The 22438-nt window shown below is 33.5% G+C and overlaps 1 protein-coding gene across 3 annotated transcripts in view; it reads right to left on the reverse strand.

Moving 5' to 3' along the window:
* Positions 1 to 900: 900 nt before the first annotated feature.
* USP25 (ubiquitin specific peptidase 25) overlaps positions 901 to 22438 on the reverse strand; it is a 148321-nt gene continuing 126783 nt past the window's right edge. For 2 of the 3 annotated variants that reach the window (XM_012801587.2, XM_023509677.1), the window contains 6 exons: positions 16099 to 16277; positions 14476 to 14554; positions 10188 to 10267; positions 5800 to 5923; positions 2959 to 3154; positions 1240 to 2674 (listed from right to left, as the gene is read on the reverse strand). In XM_012801587.2, the coding sequence (XP_012657041.1) occupies positions 2502 to 2674; positions 2959 to 3154; positions 5800 to 5923; positions 10188 to 10267; positions 14476 to 14554; positions 16099 to 16277 (831 nt within the window). In that variant the 3' untranslated portion in view covers positions 1240 to 2501. Of the gene's footprint in view, positions 2675 to 2958; positions 3155 to 5799; positions 5924 to 10187; positions 10268 to 14475; positions 14555 to 16098; positions 16278 to 22438 lie in introns of all 3 variants that reach the window. The other variant, XM_012801589.2, reaches the window with a different exon arrangement.

Here is a 22438-nt window from a genome sequence, read left to right on the forward strand (position 1 = left end):
TAAATCTAAGACTAAGCAAGAAAATCTAGTTGCTTTCTTCAAACTGCAGTGAGGGAAATACAGGAAGCTTTATACAGACAAGAGTATAAATGAATGGAAATTAAACAGCATCACCTTAAGGTGCAGAAAAAAGGCCACCAGTGGTTTCATTTAATGCTGTGGTTCTCAATTTCAGCAGCCATCAAAACCATCTGAAAGACTTTTTGAAACACACATCCCCTGAGGAGTGTCTCAATCAGTCGTTTTGAGATAGGGCTGAAGAATTTTCAGTTAGAACAGGTTACCAGATGCTGCTGAAGCTGCTGATCTGAAGAACACACTTTGAAAACTACTAATTTAATGTACAGTCATTATTGTATTTTAACGAATGTGAAGAGTCTTAGAAGTGTTCCTCATTGCTGTTGGTCAGCCCAAGTGTCTTAAGCTTTATTTTAATTTTACCTGAATTATTTCAAATTAATAACTTTGGGGGATGGGAGGCAATGCAATAGTAACCTCCATAAAAGTCATTTAGATCAAAGCAAAACCTGCCGTGAACACTAACGGTTCCATGAGGTTCCAATTCTTAATTATCAGCTATTTAAACTATATTTAACACAGTGATTTATGTAAAGAAATTTCACTGACATAAATCTTAAAATTTGTCTAAAAGTCAGCATTAAAACAAGTTGCCTCCCTAGGTCTTAAAGAAACAGCTTCCTTTATAAAAGGAGTTATTTCAGATTCATTACTAGGAATCAATAACCTGGTTTTGAAGTCCAAAGTAAGCACAACAACACTTACCTTCAGCATAAGAGTCACACGATTCCTCGGATGCGCCTTTTGAAAGGAATATTTTCCATACGGTATCTAAGCACTGTGGTGTCTCGGGAGTCAATGACACACATACACACAAATGACTTTACCACTGTGGCTGAGTATCGTAAAATACTAAAGACGCTTTCCAATAGCTGTGGTGATACATACAAAGGTTTTAAACTTTTGACGAGACTAGAAAACCCATGTAGAATTCTGCTCAGCAGAGACCTTAGAATAAACCCAAACACATTTTGACAGGTACAATACACAAAATCTAACTTGACGGGGGGTGGGGAACAGCAATGACCAGCTCCTTGTCTTGAACTCCTCAGCAGCACATCCATCCATATTAGCCGAACGCTTTTTCTTTCTCTTTCCTTTTGGGAGGGGCACCTACAGAGGGCGCTAGTTTTGGCGACGCTGTAACAAACATACACGTAGTGTAATGACGTATTTTACTACACTAAGTTTCATTTATAAAGAGATTTTTATAAATTCAAAAAATAGGTTGGTAACATGATTACTTTTAAAGCATTGAGTTTGATTTTAATTCACAATATTACTTCATTAAGCTAACACAGCAGTTCCAGCTACAAAATGTTCTACAGCTTTGTTCTTTTCGAAAAGGAGGTAAATAAAAGCAGTTAAGGTACTCACAACTTCTAGTTAAACATTATCAACTTCATTTCACAGCGATGATTAGTAGAGAACATTTTCAATTAAAGTGGTATACAATTTACAAAAATAGAACGATTATATAATGCAAAACATTGTCCTCCATTATGAAGAATATATATATATATATATATATATGTGGGTACGTGTGTGTATATGCATGTGTATATGTACATATTTAAGTTTCACAATTAAATAGCCCTTATTCAAGTACTTTTTTCAGGTTTCTCTCAAAATAATCACCTTGCATGGTATTATTTATAATACATAAAAAAATACAATTAATCTAAGAAAAGGTTAAAAGTTTCAGTGTAGTTTGACTTAAAAATCAGCCATTTACTTTAGCGAAACCTGACTGAATTCAACACAGGTTTAGGTGCCATACTAAGTTCATTGACTTAGTTAAAAAATATAGATATATTTAAGTGTCAAATATTTAATAAATTTCCCATGTGCTACCATTAGAGCAAAGTTACAAGATTATATTAATCTATGTATTCCCTAATCTTAACCCTGACAAAATGCCTTTATATATTATAATTAAAATAATACACTGATATACAATATACCTGCTTACAAACACATAGGTAGCCATAAATAAAACTTTATTCTTTAATTTCATTTACAAGCTACCAAATATTATGTATCATACACAGTGCTGAACACTTAAATGGCTGTAGTCATGGAAGGATCCAGACCGAATGGGAAGCTGTTGATAAAGAAGAGATAAAAGCCAAGTAATACTGTAACAGAAAGACGGCAAGAGCATGGTTTTGCCGTAATCAAGTCAATCAGATTTGTGATTATACATCATTTCTGGTTAAAACAAAGTCTGAGCTCCATGCGATTCTCAGCTTTATTATTTGCAGTCTGACTTAAGTCTGTATAGTCATTTTGTCTTTTGCAGTTATTAAAATAAAAAAAAAAGTTAAAAACTATAGCAGCAACAAGCAAACCCTGTGACAGGAAGGCAAGGGTTAAGAACTAAAAAGAGTTTATACAGTATGTTTGGGGAAAGTGTGCGCGGTTCATCTTCCATCAGCAGGAGTCCGACTGAGGGACAACATGATTCGGGCAAATCGCTCACAGAGTTCATGCGTGGAGTAGGGAGGTAACTTCGGTGGCTCGTGGAAACTCTTGATCTCCATAGAACAATCAAGCAGTTTGGGCAGAAAATCTGTCAGCTTCTCTTGGAGGTTTGCTGCAAATACAAACAATTATATTTCACTGAAGACAGAAATTTTAAGACCATCGTCTTCAACGTGATTTGTTAACTTACAATGATACATTTAAAATCACAGCCATTTTCAGGGAAGAGAGATAAATGGCAACATACTAGGTACAGCTTAATTTCTCAGTAAGGAAAAAACGTAAATGATGTACTAATACTATGGATTATAAAAAGTGGCAAAAATAAGTCGCACCCAATTCTAACTGCTTTTTACCCCCACAACTCGAGGGCCTACCAGCACTGATTACACTTACACTCCATTTCTTGACCAAGGTAGGAACACCATCGATTTCTCATGTCTTCCACAGCTAGTATATCTTTCTCTTCCATCTCATCCACCAGTAATAAGGGCAAAAATGGGACAATAAACTCATTCATGATAATCAGACCATTGTTTACTTCTCGATCCTCTCCAGATTCAAACAGTTCTGCAGCCTGCTCGTTTAATTTCTTAATGCAATGGGGAAAAGAACAGTTAGTTGCTTTTTTACAAATAAATAAAAACACCTGTGTTAATACTGAAGACGGCATAAATATGTTCGTAAACAGCATTAGAACAAATGGCCCTCATAAAAAAAACAACCTCTAGAATGAATTCTACTAGAATTCTAGAATGAATTCTACTCTAGAATGAAATTTTCTCAGAGAAAGCCAAGAAATGTGACACCGGAAAGCAAGAAGCAGCGGAGAAAACTGGGTTATTGTGTTTTTAGTTCATGTTCAGCTTGTGTTACTTTGATCGTCACTACAGAGGTCTTTTTTTTTATTTTCTAGAGATTAACTTCCTCCGATTCTAAAATTCTACACACACTCTAATTTCAAAAATAAAGAAATTCAGACTCCATATTGATTTTTTAAAAAACTCATCATTTTATGCTTAAATGTCAAGTGAATATAAACTACAGTCGAACCTCTGTAAGTTGACCACCCAAGGGACTGTGACAAACTGGTCAACACAGGGAACTAGGCCTGCTGTACTGATAGGTACATGACGGGTGCATGGCCTTCTATGAAAATTAAGTCAAGTTCAGGAGGTGGTCAATGTAAGCAGGTGGTCAACTATGGAGGTCCTGCCGTATTATGTTTATGGATACAAAAATATGTAATCAGTTCACTTATTCCCTCAATAAATTCTTCATAAGTGACTGTCATGGAGGAACTGTTTTAGATGCAGGGGTACCCAAGTAGTTAACAAAGAAATTTAAGAATCCCCAAGGTAGGCTTGGCGCCTGTGGCTCAAGCGGCTAAGGCGCCAGCCACATACACCTAAGGTGGCGGGTTCGAATCCCCAGCCCGGGCCCGCCAAACAACAATGATGGCTGCAACCAAAAAATGGCCAGGCGTTGTGGCGGGCGCCTGTAGTCCCAGTTACTTGGGAGGCTGGGGCAGGAGACTCGCTTGAGCCCAGGTTGCTGTGAGCGTGATGCCATGGCACTCTACCCAGGGGGATAGCTTGAGGCTCTGTCTCAAAAAAAAAAAAAAAAAGAATCCCCAAGGTAAACACCAAACTAGAAAGTCAGGCAGCTTTAGCTCTTCCACGTCTTCTTCCTACTCATCTAACAGTCACCACACCCTGCATTTCATTCCCTTCACCATCTTGCTTCACACCAACTGTCCTGCTGCCTTAGTTGAGACCCTCACTCTCCTTCCTCCGTCCTTCTGCTGCAGGGACTTGTTGACACCAGTCTACTCCTTTCTGATACTTGACATACCCATAGCGTTCCTTTGGCTGGAATCTTCTTTACCCTTCTCTACAAAGAATAAAACTCCAATTTATCCATCAAAACCTAGATCTCTTAAGGTTCCTCCTCATCATTACAGGTATATCACCTTGCATATTTCTCATAAAGGTACTTCATCCAGGACAATCATTTGTGAATTATCTCCTGCCAGACTGAGCTTTCTAAGGAGAGGGTATGTGTCTTATTCATCTCTGTATCCCTCCCTGACACTCATTAAATACACAATGTAACAAGTTGTGACAGGAACATTAAAATAAATCTCATGGGGTTTCACTTCAATCCCATGTAAAACAAACAACTCAGTATGGCTCGCTTACTATAAAAAAATGGTCATATTTTTTGAATGTTTTGTAGGAACCTCAAGTTTTAGTTTTATTAATGTTTAAAATCAGCTTTACTGAAATATTTCCACACCCTCAAATTCAGTGTTTTTAAGGTACATAAAAATTGCTCTAATACATCTTATGCATATTTCTAAATGCTTACATAAAAGTGTTTATTTTTTTAAGCCAAAATACATATAATACAGGTGTTCCTTCTCAATGACTCAAAAACCTTTGAAACTAGTCAAATTAAGAATACCATCCTCGAGGGATATAATCCATCACCAATTTAACTTTTGAAACACAGTCAAATGCAGTAAAATCAACTGAGAGAAAAATAAGATAACAACCCTCTATTATTCCCATTCAAAAATGTTAAAAGTCATGTTTCACACTACAATTAATGTTTACTGGCAAAGACTTCACCACCAGACCCAATTACAGTTTTTTAAAGTACACTTAAACCATGTAACAGACCTATACATGTTCAAACTCTTGGACAATCTTTGAGTACTTTTGTCACTGAACTGGCGCAAAAAAATTAAACTGAATTTTTAGAAGTTTATAACAATACGAATATTTCTGCCCACATAGTTCATGAAAATATCCAAGAAAGAAATAACCGATCACTCGGTGCACAGACAGACAGACTCCTGTAACATTATGTGCATCAAGTGCACCCCCATGTATCAATTCTCAGGAAAATGTAGGAAAATGGTATCTCTTAGTGATCTACTCAATCCTTCTCCCACCAACAAAGGAGTGGTAGGATAAAGAAATCTAAATACAGGAACATAAACTGATTTCATTTTGAAAACGTTTCTGGTTTACCATTTGCAGCACTTAGGCTCCATAAAGCAGAAGGGATAAAAAATTGAGTGTGAGGTGCCATCTTGGGGACTAGACCTCGTTTATAGACCTGTGATTCTCATCCCATCCGAGTTTATAGAGTCAACTAGTTACATGCATCTGGAAAACTTTCCTAGTATAAGACAAAATGATAAGCACACATTCTGTGTGTTCCACTTACTAGTAAACATTCTCTTCTATAATGTGATATCAATTCTTCATCATGTCCTCTGTATAAGCCTTTGGACAAGAGTTCTTTATTATTCTGATACGCACAGATAAGGAACAGCAAAGAATCTATATAACTTAAAAATTAAGAAGAAAAATATAGCATTAGTAGTTCATCTTTATAAAAAAGTCAATTATAACTACAAATCATTTTCAGTATATACTTAATTTTTTTTAATGTTTTATTAAATCCTACCTGTATACATTTATGCATACGATGTGATGTTTTGATATACAATGTGGAATGTTCAAATCTAACTAATTAACATAACCATCACCTTACTTTCTTATTTTTGTGGTAAGACAATTATAATATCTAAAATAATAATAAAAAGTGTCATCTGATGAAGCATCTGCCTGAGAGCACCTTTTTAGTAACATCAACATCTGAAATCAGGAGATAGTTATGTCTTAAAATAATGAAAAATAAAACAGGGGGTAGAATTAAGAAAGAACTGGAAGAAGAGACCATAATTGGTGGATTCAGATAGCTCTGTCTTTTTTGGTGTTCATTTTCCTGGTGTCTTCCACTGTGACTCAACACAGGACTCATATGAGAGCCAACAACCTGCTTGTGAAACAACAGGTCATGTTTGTATGAAGAAAAAAATCAGATGACTTTGTTTTATGATAAAATACATTATTTGGCTTGTTCAGTGACTATTCAATCAAGCTTTTTCTATGGGTAGACACAGTTCTAGTCATTGAGGAAAGCATAAAATACAGAAGACAGAATATCCAAGGAGATGGAGAAAGTGGAAAGGGGAAAAAAATGCTTCTAAATCTGAGAAATCTAGTGGGTGAAAACAAAAACAAAAAGCCCCACAACTAATATAAAAGGCTCAGAAGGTTAGGCCTAGGTGTTATGTTAGCATAGGTCTAGACATTATAAAGCTTAAATCACGTTTTAGAAAGGGACGTAATAAAGTATTATTTTTATTTCTAAAATAATTACCCTTCTTCTGACAAGTTAGAGAAAAAAAAGCTAGGCATATATTTGTATAACTGAAATATGAAAGTTATTTTAAGGTATCTCCTTTGTGTTGGTTTCTCTAATAATTACCATATCTTCTCACGCATTAATATGGAGCAAAGAAACTTTCTTAAAAAGTGAAATACTGAAAAAAAATTTTCTTCTTTAATAGAAAATTTTAAAATGCTAGGTTATTCTGCCAATCAGTGTTACTGTTTAATACATGTGATGAGACATAAAATAAATTCATTCTACACCCCAAATATTAAACAATTAAACATAAACTTATTGGGCGGCGCCTGTGGCTCAAAAGAGTAGGGTGCCAGCCCCATATGCCAGAGGTGGAGGGTTCAAACCCAGCCCCAGCCAAAAACTGCAAAACAAACAAACAAACAAACAACCCCCCCCCAAACAACAATAACAAAAAAAAAAAACCCATAAAATTATTTGGAAATTAATTTTGACAAAAATTAATTTAAAAAAATTAATTTGTTACAAATCAAATTATACCCCTGAAACTGGTCTTATAATTTTATTTTCAACATATTTAAAAAAAACTTCTTTTCCAAAACTAGTTTTTGAGAAAACTTAAATTGGGTACAAAATTTTATTTTGAAATAATGATTATGTTCATAGACATATCCTCAGTGATTCTGTTTTATTTATTTAAAAAAAGAAGAGCATGACTGTGTTGTTTTCACACCATTAACTTGTAGTAGTTTGTTACACAATAAATAACTAGGGCATCTATCTTTTCTTCATAGCTATTAAGTTTCTTGTTAAAAAGATCTCTCTGGATGACATTCATGTCTGGCCTTTTAGACCTAACTCACTGACTCACTTCTCTGAGAATAGCTCTGAAACCATGACCGAGGCCAATTTTCTACTGACGTATGCAAAATAGTCCACATTTTATCAATCCTTAAAGTACTTACGAATGTGTACCCAAATAAATCCAGAATAAGATTTAGCAATTAATTGGTGGGCCCACACCTATGGCGCATCTTACAAGGGTACATGTGAAATTTACCAAGTGTGGAATATAAATTGTCTTAACACAATAACTAAGAAAATGCCGTGAAGGCTATGTTAACCAGTTTGATGAAAACATTTCAAATTGTATATGAAACCAGCACATTGTACCCTATGACTGCATTAATGTGCACAGCTATGATTTAATTAAAAAAAAAAAGGATTTATCATGTTACCACATTTTTTTCCCCTACAATAGTAAGTAGCCGAGTAGACGCCCTTTATCTTCCACTTACACTACTAAAAAACTATGGTTCCTAAAACCGTGATTTCACTGTACTGATGAAATTGACAACAGCCCGTCAGTAAATATTTAAGTCTTTCAATTGTTCTATTTTCATATTTTCTAAACACTATTTTAGTAGGCCTTTAACAATATTTATGAATAGCTACCTATGGTCACTACTATATTAAAATGATCCTAACATTTCTTATAAAGTCTTTCCATAAATACTATTTGCTACCATTATTTTCTAATTGAGCCTTTCAATTCAATAAGCAGTTCCTATACTAGAATACTGGCTTTCTGAACAAGTCTGTATTTGAGAATCAATATGCACATAATAAAGTTTTTAAAAACTTCCAAATTATAGTTTTATCTTAAGGTCCTTTACAAAAAGTAGCTAGGAATAATCAGTCGATGTTATTGCGATAGCTAAGAAGTGACAGCTTTATCTCTTTTAATTTCGACTGGGTAAGATACATGAATTTTTTTTGTATTTATGATTTCATCAAATTATATAAAAATACAGGGGTTTCTACTTTAATTTGTGGCTCCTTAGGTTGTACAACTTTTACAACGTCACTGTACCTTTGTGGAGCCTAATTTCTTTACCCATAAGACTAAAATGCCTTTTTTGAGCTTAGATATGCTATTCAATCATAAGATCATATTAATATTTTTCTCACATAGCACAAATCTTACAAGTACTAAAAGTGTATTTAAATGTTTGTATTAAAGGAATATAATCTTGACTAAGATAATAGCATATAAAATGGAGCTATTTATCAAAATAGTTTTCTATTTCAAGGACCAAAGTGAAATTATCATAAGTAGTACAATGACAGGGACTTTAATAATGTGTATCTAAGTATTTTGATATAATGTTAGGTAAAACATTACTTTTTCCTAACAGGTGATAACTTTTAAGATGATTTAGAAGAACGCTAGGGCACCAATGTCCAGCAAAGCTCTCTGCGATAATGGCAATGATCTTTGTTGGCTAATGCAGAGACAACGAGCCATGTGGCTACTGAACATTTGAAATGTGGCTAGAGCAACTAGGAAACTGATCTTTTCTTTTTAATAAATTATTTAAATTTTAATTGTCACATGTGACGGTAGCCACCATGTACGACAACTCTAGAATTAAATGTCCATTTTGCATTAAAAAACAAAGCATCATTACCCCAGCAAGGGCTTCTTATCCTTTATACAAAAAAAAAAAAAAGAAGGAAGAAAAAATTCAATACTCCTTTTCCTTGGCTGTAATGTGACACTATTGAAAATAAAGCTTTTTTTTTTGGCAATTTTTGGCCGGGGCTGGGTTTGAACCCACCTCCTCCAGCATAGGGGATGGCCCTGAAAATAAAGCATTTTTTTCAAAAACCACTAGTCAAGTAAATTAATGTTAAGGAATATATTATAAATAAGTAACTGCAAACTAAAAACTAGTCTTAAATAGAAAGTAAAGCAAAATCCATCCTTTCTTAATAACAAGGAATAAAAATGTAGCAATTAAATAATAAAAATATTACAATTAACTAAGTAGAAACGTCTTTAGGACTATCTTTAAATGAAAATTGATCTAAAATATGTTTCTAGTCATACACTATGAAGTTTTCTACAGCTATACGTCTTATGATACCTGGAAGTTGAGACAATGAGACAGACTGGAAACATCATCGATAGGAAGTCAAGATTAGACTCAGAAAGAATATGAAAGAGGCTGGACTGATGGGAGATGCCGGGGAATAAAAAGAGCTCTGCAGGCCACACTCCCAGCTTCGTCGGTCCCAGAAAACTTGCTAGGCTTTGTCAATCCTACTCCAACCTATGCTTCCACTGCCATATCTGGGAGCTAATAAAACAAAGACACTACTGCAAACCTTTAAGTAACTTTTAATTTAAAATGGAAAACATATTTTATCTGAGGTACACGGGAAGTCTCTGTATTAGCGCCACAATTTTTCTGTAAATCTGAAACTATTCTAAAATTAAATGTTTCAGTAAATATAAATATTGCGAACAAAATCTTTTCTATAGGTGAGGTCATATTGGAATAGAATTAAGGGCAAAGGTCGAGCTCTCTTTGTATTTGTCCACATGGCCTTACCTTTCTCTCTGGAAGTTTTCTAGCCCGATTATGAGATACATAGTCGTTTCCCTGAATTTCCTATAATCCTGATGCCACTCCTGTAGAGGAAAGAATTGAAAATATTCAGAGGGAGGCTGTAAAGTTACAGTCAAACTGCAAACCATACATTATTCTGACAATGTGATTTAATGGAAACAAAGAGTTCAAATTTAACATGAGCTAGACCTACATGAAGACTTTATAACGCATGAGAATATTAATGATAAACATAAAATTATTAGGTATTGATAAGGAAATAAACAATAAAGTTCTCACTGGAGGACAACATAAATACCAAGGCAGGATCATCAAGCAGGTAATCTCTTTTTTGATCAAAAATCATAATAAAATATTATTATAATATCTACATCACACTGAAGGTAGGAAGTAAATGAAGTTATTACTATAATATGAATCAAAGCTGGACCACTTAGTTAATAAAGAATCTTACAAATCTAAAGGGAAAAGGTTATAATAGATATACTTTACCTTCTAATGTGCCAAACTTGTGGTTAATCTGATTTTAAATGTGGTAGTTTAATAGTTTATTCACCTGAGATGTGGTAGGACTGCTGCAGCTTCCATCTCACTGTCGTCCCCCCGCCCCAAAAGGTTATGGGCTATGGAACAGGAACAATTCTGAGCTGATAACCCACAGCTCTCACATAACAAAATGCCGAATTTTAACTTATTTAATAAAAATTGACTCAAGAAAAAGGACTAAAATACAGAATTAATCTAAAAGAGAATAGTGATAATAAAAGTGTTAAAACTTTTAAATACCTATCGTTGTAAGTAAAAATAAGAAATATATATTATATATATATTCATATATATATATTCATAAGGTCTTGGTCAACTACATTCCCCATGAATATATACTATTTTAATTTTTCAAGGCATATACTATTAGTAGATATCACATATAAAGGTATAATGTGTCCCGCAAGTATAGGGTTAGCTTTAGTTGGGAAGGTATTCAAACCACCATTCCATGTTGTCATTAGAATCGCCTTAGAAGTTGTGAGTGGGGAAATGTCTTCTATAAAGGGCCAGAAAGCAAATGTTTTGTACTGTGCCAGCCTCATCTTTTGCAGTAACTCAGCTCCCTATAAAGGGCCAGAAAGCAAATGTTTTGTACTGTGCCAGCCTCATCTTTTGCAGTAACTCAGCTCCCTAGCTTTAGTGTGAAAGTAGCCACAGACAATACATAAACAAATAAATGTGTTCCAACAGAACTTTATTTATAAAAACAGGTGGCAGGTTGGATTTGTTCTATGGACTGTTCGCTGACCCCTGAACTTAAAGCAAGACAAAGACATGAGGGATATGCAGAACCCAAAATATCTACAATTAAATACCTATAATGCAATGGCGCTGCAGTTAGAATATGAGGATGTTGCAGAATAAAAATATGCTTAATCCAATCTGTTGAAGCAACTTGGAGGGTTTGCATAATCAAAACACAATTAAAAAACAAGTGTCATGAACACGAATCTTGGGGACATGGGTAAGCCATCAATCTATTTGAAGGGCACAGATTTAGAGACATTATTAGCTATAGGATGACTTAAAACATTCCTCACAGTCATAAGAAAATACATTCTGAGGCTGCACCTGTGGCTCAGTGAGTAGGGTGCTGGCCTCATATACCGAGGGCGGCGGGTTCAAACCCGGCCCCCACCAAACTGCAACAAAAAAATAGCTGTGCGCTGCGGTGGGTACCTGTAGTCCCAGCTATTCAGGAGGCTAAGGCAGGAGCTGGGGGTTGCTGTGTGCTGTGTGATGCCACAGCACTCTACCAAGGGCGATAAAGTGAAACTCTGTCTCTACAAAAAATATATATATACATTCTGAATGTTACGGCTCAAGATTGAACATGCTGGCTTAACACTGCTGGTCAATGTGTGCCCTTTTTCAATAAATAAATGTCTTTGTGCTTCTAACTATGTTGATTTCAAAATAGTTTCATATAGAAATCTTTCATAATTGAAATATAGTTTTGCATATGGAATGAAGAAGGGACTCAATTTCATTTACTTTCCAGAACCACTCATTGAAAAGCACAGTAATTAGAAAATGAAACTTATAAAAGACACCATGTACAATAATTTCTGAAACTATGGAGTACTCAGAAATAAAATGAACAAAAGATATGTATGACTTCAGTGGGGAAAATTATACAACATTAAAGAAGACCTAAGTGAATGGATTGCAAAATGACATATGGAAAACTTGATGTTGTGCAGATATCAGTTTTTCCCACATAGTTTATAGATTCAGTTCAGTCTTTATGGAAATGCTAGCCTGATGTTTTATGAAGTTTAATAAGCTGATTCAAATATTTTATGGAAATGTGGCCTGGTACAGTGACTCATGCCTATTATCCTAGCACTCTGGGGAGGTCATGGCTCAGGAGGTGGAGGCAGGATGGTCACTTGAACCCAGGAGTTGAGGTTGCTGTGCACTAACCTGGGTAACAGAGTGAGACTCTGTCTCCAAAAAAATTAAATAAATAAAAAATAAATAATTAAAAAAAGACATGCAAAGATGCTCATTTACCAGAGATATTTTTTGAGAAGATGGTGTAAAGGCTTATTCAACTACCTATCAAGATAACTATCTTAACCATTTTACCTTTATAATGATATTAACATGAGAATAGGTAAAACAGAATAAAAAATCTAGGAATGTATCCTTCCATATATGGACATATACGTGACAAATGTCAGACAGATGCAAATCACTGAATAATAGAAATATTACTTACTACAAGAGAACAGGATTAATATTTGACATACATTTGTATGTTGCAAAGCTTTCTATTCTTCAAATAGATTTATCGACAGATTTTATTTGAATTTCTAGTTAAGAAACCTACAAATAATGTGACTTTGTTTCTTCTTACCTACTTTTTTTACTTTCTGCTTATTTTTATTGCCTTACTTTTTCCTGATCACAGAAGTAAACCTTTTAATGTTCACAGTTCTACATATTTGCCAAATATTTGATTTTAGAGACACTCATTGGTCGATTCACATAGCCACCTTATATTCCAGGTGAAGGTTTTTCATCAAATACGAGTGTTTTTCTGTATCTTCCTCTTCTCTGCTAATGTGGTGAACACTAATTGTTTAAAGGAATCTAAAGTACTATAGCTAAAATTTGCAAATAGGACCAAACATTATCAAAAGCACCCAGGAAAGCAACTTAAAATTTACTAAGTTTATAGAAGACAATACAGACGGTTAGTTTTAAAAGTCTGAAGAAATACGAGGGGTTTGAACTGATCAATTAAAAGAGCAGGGTACACAAATGTCCTTGTGCGTACCGTCTCACACAATCCAGTCTCATGACAATAAATGTATGTGGCATACAATGACTAAAACAATCTATTAACTTTCCAAAAAAACACCTGATGAAGTAAAATGAAAGAAAAAAATCACAGTCTAGTCAGTGTAGTGCAGCAGTTAAGAATGTAGGTTATGTTAGCAAAGTTGTAAACTTCCAGCTGCAAAAACTTAGAGCAGGTTACTTCACCTCTCTCTGTCTCATTTTCTTATAGAATAGGAGTAAGAATATCACCTACCTCAGAGTTTTACTGGCTGGACTGAATCAGTTAATATAGGTAAAGAGCTCAGAAGAACACTGAGATGGGCTCTAGATCAGCGGTTCTCAACCTGTGGGCCGCAACCTTTGGGGGTGGAATGACCCTTTCACAGGGGTCGCCTAAAAACATCCTGCATATCAGATATTTACATTACGATTCACAACAGGAGCAAAATTACAGTTATGAAGTAGCAACGAAAATAATTTTATCCTTGGGAGTCACCACAACATGAGGAACTCTATTAAAGGGTGGCAGCATTAGGAAGGTTGAGAACCACTGCTCTAGAGAAACATTAGTTGTGATTATAATGTAATCACAATTTCAGAATTAATTTCAAAATTAGCCATGTAGGTTGATTTGTTTTTAGGCTAGAAAAGTTCATTTAAAAAGTAGCTGAGAATTAGTATCAGAATGTAAAACAGGATTGTACATAAAAACAAAACCCCAAACCAACCTTTTTTGGTTTTAAATTTGTTGGTCTACATGCCAAATCAAATAAATCCTAAAATTATCATAAAAGTAGTAATAATTTCAGCATTGACTTAGACATTTACTTTTCACTTGTCATCCATGACACATGCAAACTTAGTTGTGCTAAAATGAAAGGCGTGTTGGGGAATTACAGAATCCCTCAACCTCTCCTGTAAAGCACGTTACCTTATACTCCTCCAAGTTCACTTCTTCAGGTTTGATCATTTCCAGTTTGGCTTGAGCAACTTTCATTATGTTGTGACACCTTCAGATAAAAATAGTATATTTCTAAGTCAAAAGCAAAATCCATAAAACAGAAAAATGTATGTTATACACAACTACTGCACTACCTACAGAAATGGAATCCATAGTTTTCCATAGAAATACCTCTCAAACAACCTTAAGTCAAAAATGTATTTTCTGGATCAATATGGGATAATTACAAAGAAGACAGCATTGAAATTTCTAATTCAAATTTGCTGTTCATCATACATGTATATATGCTTTTAAATTATATTCTAATAATACAACTTACATAATGAAAAAAATGAATGAGTATTTTTATAATGTACATCTATTAAGTAAACTCAAGAGAGATCATCTTTTTCTCCCAAATGGCATTATTCTTAAATAAAAGAAAGAATCCAAAATGTGCTTATCATTTTATGTAAAAAAAATTATTCCAATGGATTTTATGATGAAAATCACTGATCAATCCCCACAAATATATTTAGTTAAATCACATGCACCTGCGTCTTTTAAGCACAAGAAATATCAGAATTATCAAAACTGACTACTTGTGGTCCCCAGTGCAGAAAATTGCAAGACTGAAAAGTCAGTGTGTTTATTCCACTAATACTGTCTCCAAATTCAATAGCACATATTCACTGGAACACAGGACACTGGCAGCACAGAGAATGAGGGTCATAATTGTGGTCATATTTCTGAGCTCTCTGCAGCAAAAAACTAAGTTATGTCCTGCTACTACCCAAAATAGCACCAGCCAACATTCACTCAGTACTCAACTGCCTACCAAACTGCCTACCAGGTACTCTTCGTGCTCCAAGATAGCATAATTATTTTTATATAATAAAATAACTCAATAATTGGGACCTTTACCTATGCCTTGCTTTTTTTGAATGCCATTCATTCTAAACTGATAAATTTTTAATTTTTAACATCAATGGTTTTATAGGATTTTCTAAGAGAAAATATTTTTGAGTAAACCAAATTAATTTGACCATCCTATGGTTAAATTTCTCTTTATGTCAAAGAATGTTTAATTATTTTGTGTACATGACTAAAAGCCTTTCTCCAGTGATTCTCTAATAGGGTGATTTATCTGACAATAAATACCTGGAGACGCTTCGGGTTGTCACAACTTGGGGATTGGTACTGGCACTTAGTGGGTAGAGATTATGATACTGCTAAATATACTACATATCACAGGACACTCCCTGCATATCACAGGACACTCCTACAGCAAAGAACTGTCCAACCTAAACTGTGCATTGTACAGCGCTTCAGAAACTCTTTTTTCCCTATAAAACAGCCTCCTAAGGACAGTGATTACTTAATTCACAACTGAATCTATCAAAATGATATAAATTATTTTCAAGTCAAACTTCAAAAGGCCATGACTACAGACTCCAGAGAATTTACACAGTAACTGTTCATATAAACTGAGGTCAAATTTTATGATTTAATAAAATGTATGTTCATGCATGCATAAACATCTCAAAAATTGCACTGGGTATCTGCAAGAAGGTAAGAAGAATTAGAGCATGAGAGTTTTACATTTCAAATTACCTTTCATCAAAACTCAAATTTCTATCTGCAAATTGTTCTAGCAATGTTTTCTCAATGATTTTCTTTGGTGCCTGGTTCTGGATAAAGTAGACAACTACATGATGTAAACGGTAATCTGTTTCTGGAGGGGTATCTTCTTGGGCCAGCTTAACCAACCTTGAATACTCCAACTTAATTGCCTAGAATGAAAATTGCAATGAAAATAATAATTTTGGTTAATTATAATTAAAATCTTTCAGGATTACAACTTTAATTCTTCTTGCATTTAAATATATATTTTTTCTTTTAAAGTACTACAAACATGTTATTAGATCTAAGAATACTGCCCCATGGTCTACAGTTTCAAAATATTTTCTGAATAACTGACCACATAGCCCTTTCCCTATCCCCTCTTTATATAAATGTTCTTTTTGTTCCCACACACAGAAGTGGTAAAATAATACAATTGAGCTTAGAATGTGAGTGAATTTGGAGAATTTTTCAGAGCTTGGTCAAAGATTGAAGACATCATAAAACACAGATGTTAAATTCTCCTACGCTCTCTTTCTTTCAAATATCAGTTTGCCTACCCCAGTTCTAGGATTGATAGACACCTCCTAAGACTACCCATATCTGAAAGAGAATAGCTCGTAAATGCACAGGAATATTATTACAATTAACTCTTAGATGAATAACAAATAAGGGCGGCAAAGACAACCCTGAAGTTATAATGACCACAAAATAATTCCTTTGTTGCTTCAACAATATTTGAATTTTACCAGTGTAATGATGATGACACATTATCTTCACTATTACTACCTAGATCCTTAAATTTACATTCCCCTTATAAACAGAGACAGCTCAGACTTACCAGTATCGTGTACACTGAGAAATAATAAATATCAATGCATGTGGCCACATGAGCAAAATCTGGGAAATATTTGATTAATATAGAATTGTGTGTAAATTTACACATCAAAAACTGTTACACACGAGAGGCTCATATGATTAAAGATAACATTCATTTCTTATATTCACTTATATTAGTTTATATCTATATCTTAGCTCCATTAACAATAAAACATTTTGGGCCACAGGCAAGATTTATAAAACATCCATTCTATCAGAAAGACGTTTTTCTTTTAAAAACAGGCATGCCTTCTTTACTTGTAATTCTTTGCCAACCAGAAGCTGCTGCCTATTTTTATATGGAGAAAAAGTAACTGGTAAACTTTAAATGAAATATTCTAGGTCTACATTCTCACATTTCATTAAAACGACAGCTAATAAATCCAGGATAGCATTATAAATAGAATAAAAATGTTTTTATAGCTAATACAAATTATTCTAAAATACTTTTCTCTTAAAAAATTATTTTTTTTTCAGGAAATACATGTAATTTCCAAATTCTTACTGCTATGGTTAAAAATAACCATAAAAACCAAATTCATTTTGACATGTGAGATTACCAAGGCTCCTAGGTGGCTAAATTAGCACACATAAAATCCTCCTGTTTTCCTGAGTTGGAAAAATAATAGTACATAGCCATTTAATAATCAAAGTATACTGAATCTGAGAATAAATCTGAAATGTAATAGATCTTTGTTTTTACCACCCTTAGACAATGACTATCAAAGACCACAATTTGAATATCCCTTAATCTGAAATGTTTTCGACCAGAGTGATTTGCATTTTGAATTTTTTTTAGATTTGGGAATATTTGTATACTACTAGTTAAGCATCCCAAATTCAAAAATCTAAAATCCAAAATGCTCCAACAAGCATTTCCTTCGAGTGTCATGTCAGGGCTTTGAAGTTTTAGATTTCGGAGCATTTCAGACTTTGAATCCCGGATTTCCAGATTTGGGATGCTCAACCTGTATGAGAAGGCTTTTAAAATATTTAAGTATTTCAGATATCATGCCTTTGTCTGAAATTAGTACAAAAATAAAATGAATATGTACTGAGTATCTTAAAATAATATTGTAGGTTTATATATAAGGAGGTACCACATCAAATGGTCATCCATTCCCCTACCTAATTTCAAAACAGCAGCTGTGATATTTTTCATAAGTAGAAGATTCCTATTAGAAACCGAAATATATAACCTGTCGTCCTCTAAGATTACATGTGTACCTCTTGACTTTGCTAAATTTAAGATTTTCCAGATTTTTGCAAGTGAATTGCCGAAGACATAGTACTTCTCAATCTAGAGGTAAGTTTAAACCAGCAGAGGTAGAAAGGGACATCTGAACTTCCAGCGGTTATTTCTCAAACACACAAAACCCCACTTTTACTGGCATAAATGCGTTTCTCAACTGCTTTTTGTGAACTTACTTCTCAAGAAATTTTATGACTTTTAAAATATACTAGAATCATTATCTATTCAAATTCTCAACAGATGTTTCATGCTGGTATACTTAGCAGAGTGCTATACAATCTGCCCTTATAAGTTAACATTTTGTTAAATTTGCTTCATACTACTTCCTGAGAATCCTGTTCTTGAATTATGTTTGCCCATATTTGGGGGCTGCCTATGTTAATTATTTTAAGTTAATTATTGCACTCTGCAATGAGATCTCCATAAATTTACAAAATGAGACACATACATACACTCATTAGGTGACAGAACTGCTTTGCATTTAATTTTTACATTTTTTACCAGACCTTATTCTGACCCAATATGACCTAATTAGTCTTATTTCCTATAACACTTCAACAAGGATCTCCTTCCACCTGGAACTGGCTTGTCTCCCCACAAATATATACATGTCTGTGTTTCTTACGTTCTCTACATACGTGAAATCCTTTCCTATTCACTCCCCATCTATCTACATGATTCCTACCTGGACTTTTTTCTACTTTCCAAAATTATATTATAAAATCATATTCTAATTATACATATATAGCTTCTTGTGAACTTCACTTTGCTGTAAATATGCACATACATTAGAGAACACCAAATATACAAACATGTGGCATATTCTAGGCGCAGTAAAATCCAATGAAAAATTGACTAGATTCAGATTCAAGTATACTATTTACTGATAAATTATGATATAAAACAAGGCACATAATCCTATAAGTCTTAAGGATCTTATTTCTAAAATAAAGTTAGTTGACAGACTTTATGTATACTTTAAAATATCTAGGGATTATTTTTTAAAAAATTGATCGTGTGCCAGGAAATAAAGAAAACTTACTTCACATTCCAGAGTATTAAAATCAGACAGGCTGTATCTTTGACAAAAATGCAATACAAATAGGAATTAAAGACACCTCCCAAATAAACTCTCAGGAACTTAAAAATAATGTTCTAAATTGTTGTTAAGCCAAAGGAATAAAAATTATATTAATATTGAGAATATGAGTTATCAAAACCCATATGACTGGTAGTCAAGGGAAATTCCATCTCGAATACATAGAACAAAATTTTGAGAATTAAGAAAAAGGGAAAATAAACTAAAATGAAGTAGGAGAAATAAAATAATGTAACAATTTGATGGTCAAAGGCTTTTCTTTTCTAAAAAGTTGGCTCGAAGGTCAACAGTGCAACATTAGAAGAAAGGTGAAAACACAAAAAAGTTTTAAAATTAAAGAATATATAAAGTTACATATATATGTAACTTTGTCAATAATCTCTAATGTCTTGCTCACGAAGATGATCATTTGGGAAAATATAAATTACTAGAATTGCTTTAAATGGTAGATAAACTAAGGAGACTTAGAAAAATTTTATAAGAACCTACATGTGTATCCAAGAAAGGAATCAAGCACACACTGTTTTAGATCTGTACTACGTCCAATCTTCAAGGACCAGGTAATTTCCATATCTAAACTGCCCCAAACCCTGAAAGGGAAAGCCTACTTAACAATCACACTAGGCCAGTATAAAATGAATATCAAAAGTTCACAAACAAAAAAAAGAAAATGCAGATCAATTTTGTTTATGCATGTAAATACCAATACCCATATACATTTGCAGCACATAAACTACATAATGTACAAAAAGAATATACAGGAATGAAAGTGTTTAATGATAAGAAGATCAATGTTAAGACTTTTACAAGAATTACAATTGAAGAAGAAATCCGTTCAGCATCTCAATAAATGCATTTTAAAGTTTTTAAACTTCGGATTCAGTTTTTAAAAAAGCTCTTAAATATGAATTTGAGAAAGTGTTTCTCTAAGAAAGCAATATTACTCATTATTCTTAATAATAAAACGTTACAGACATATTGATTAAAAGCAGTAACTAGATACAAAGAGCCCACTACCATTATTTTAATATTCGAAATACGTTTTGAAATTTCTGGTCATCACAATAAAACCAGAGATGAAATAAGGTATGAACATAATGGAAATTATGAGATAATTACTGGATGGGACATTACTGAAATAGACAAGAAAATCAAATTAAAAACTACTGGAAAATATAAAGAGCTCAATAAGGTTCTGGATATAACATTAATATGTAAAATTGGTTTTCCCATTAACTATACTTCCAATAACCTGGTAGAAAAAGGGGGATTAATGACTCAACTCATAAAGGTAAAAAATTTTTATACATCTAGAAATAAGTCAAACAAACAGTTACATGACCATTGGGAAGGAAAGTCCTAACACTTTACTTACTTAACAGTGAGTAAAAAATTATACCTTGTTCCTTTTGAGTAGATTCAAAATGCTAGAAAATATAATTTGCTGCCTCATCCTAAATTAATGCATAAACATAATTCTGGAATGATTCGAGAAAGGAGTAACCGAAGGAGTAACTGATTCTAAAAATCATCAAAAAAGAAAAATGAGACTTGCCAAACTCTGTAAGAGAACAAAAATTAGTACATATTGCTAATATGAAATGTCAAACTATGTTACAAATGGTCTAGAATAGATTGTAAATAGGTGTATTGTTCAAAAATAGAAAAGCAGGTCAGAGATAATTATAAGTACCGACCTAACATGCAATAACAATATTTCAAGTAAGTGTGAAAAAAATGCATTAGTCAAAATTTTATGTTTAAACTATTTGAATACTTCTTCTACTTAGAGAAAACTAAAATCCCAGGGCTAATAATCTAAACAAAAAGTAAAATCATGAAAGCAGTGGAATTAAAGATTTGCATGATTTTGAAAGTGATCGTATACGCGCGAATCAATAAAGTATTCCATACTTCATAAGATTAAAAAAATTCTGTACAGTAACACACCAAAAATAAATTTAAAAAATAAATAGCAAACTACAAAATATAGTTTGCAAATTATAGATGAATCAATTGTCTTAGAAAATGTTTCTTCAACATAAAAAACTATCTAAAAAATGTATAAAGATGAATACAGACAAGATATAAATACTAGTTGCCAAAATTTTGCCCTCAAGAAAAATCAAAGAAATACATTAACAATATGGATTACACTTTTTATGTCATTTTGTCAGATATCCAATAACAGCAAAAGCCAATTTGACAGTACTACCAATATTTAAAATTTTCAAGCACTTTGACTTCTCAATTTTATTTTGCTATGCTCACTGAAGTGTTCAATACTAGAAATAATCCAAATATCCACCAACAACAATGTAATGATCAACTTAATAATAACAGCAAACAGTTTTTGAGGGTTCTTTATGTGATAGACATTGTCTAAAGAGCTAAACATAAAATATCTCATTTAATTCTCAAGATAACTCCCCATTTATAAGTGAAAAAAACTGGGTCTGATGATTTAAGAAATTGCCTAAGGTCATACCACTATTAAATGACAATGCCAGGATTTAAGCCTAGGCACCTGATCATAGAGCCCTTGCTCTGAACAGCTCCTCTGGGACAGAGCTTCCTCACCTAGAGCATGAGCAGGTTACAGGTGTGCTATAAGGTTAATTCCATCAGCCCTTACAGAGGTCAGAAGCTCCTAGGCGCATCCCTGATGGACATATATTATCACTTTTCATATCTGTTATTTTAACATGAAGAAAAATTGGGATACTGTGCCCTATGATAACATTTAAATATATTTTGATAAACTCAAAAGGATGTGAAGAAAAAAATGAGATAAATTACAAATTCTGATATAAGTAATTACCACATTATATTTTTAAAAATCTCGAGAAAAGCAAATGAGAGAGCATATTTTATTTAACTTCTAAATGTATGGATAAATATCTATAGTTAACTCAATCTCATCTGCTTAGTAGGATATACGAGAATCAATCAGTAGAAGCTGTACGTAGAATACAAAATAGGAAGAGAAAAACGTTCACATTCCACATGTTGGTGTGTGCCCTCCTAGTTTAAACGTCACTTCCTCTGAGAAGCCCTCTCCATATCAGCTCTGTTTTCGATATCAGCTCTGTTTTTTCAGT

The sequence above is a fragment of the Otolemur garnettii genome, unplaced genomic scaffold (assembly GCF_000181295.1).
Source record: "Otolemur garnettii isolate 467f Iridium unplaced genomic scaffold, OtoGar3 scaffold00009, whole genome shotgun sequence".
Lineage (NCBI taxonomy): Eukaryota > Metazoa > Chordata > Mammalia > Primates > Galagidae > Otolemur > Otolemur garnettii.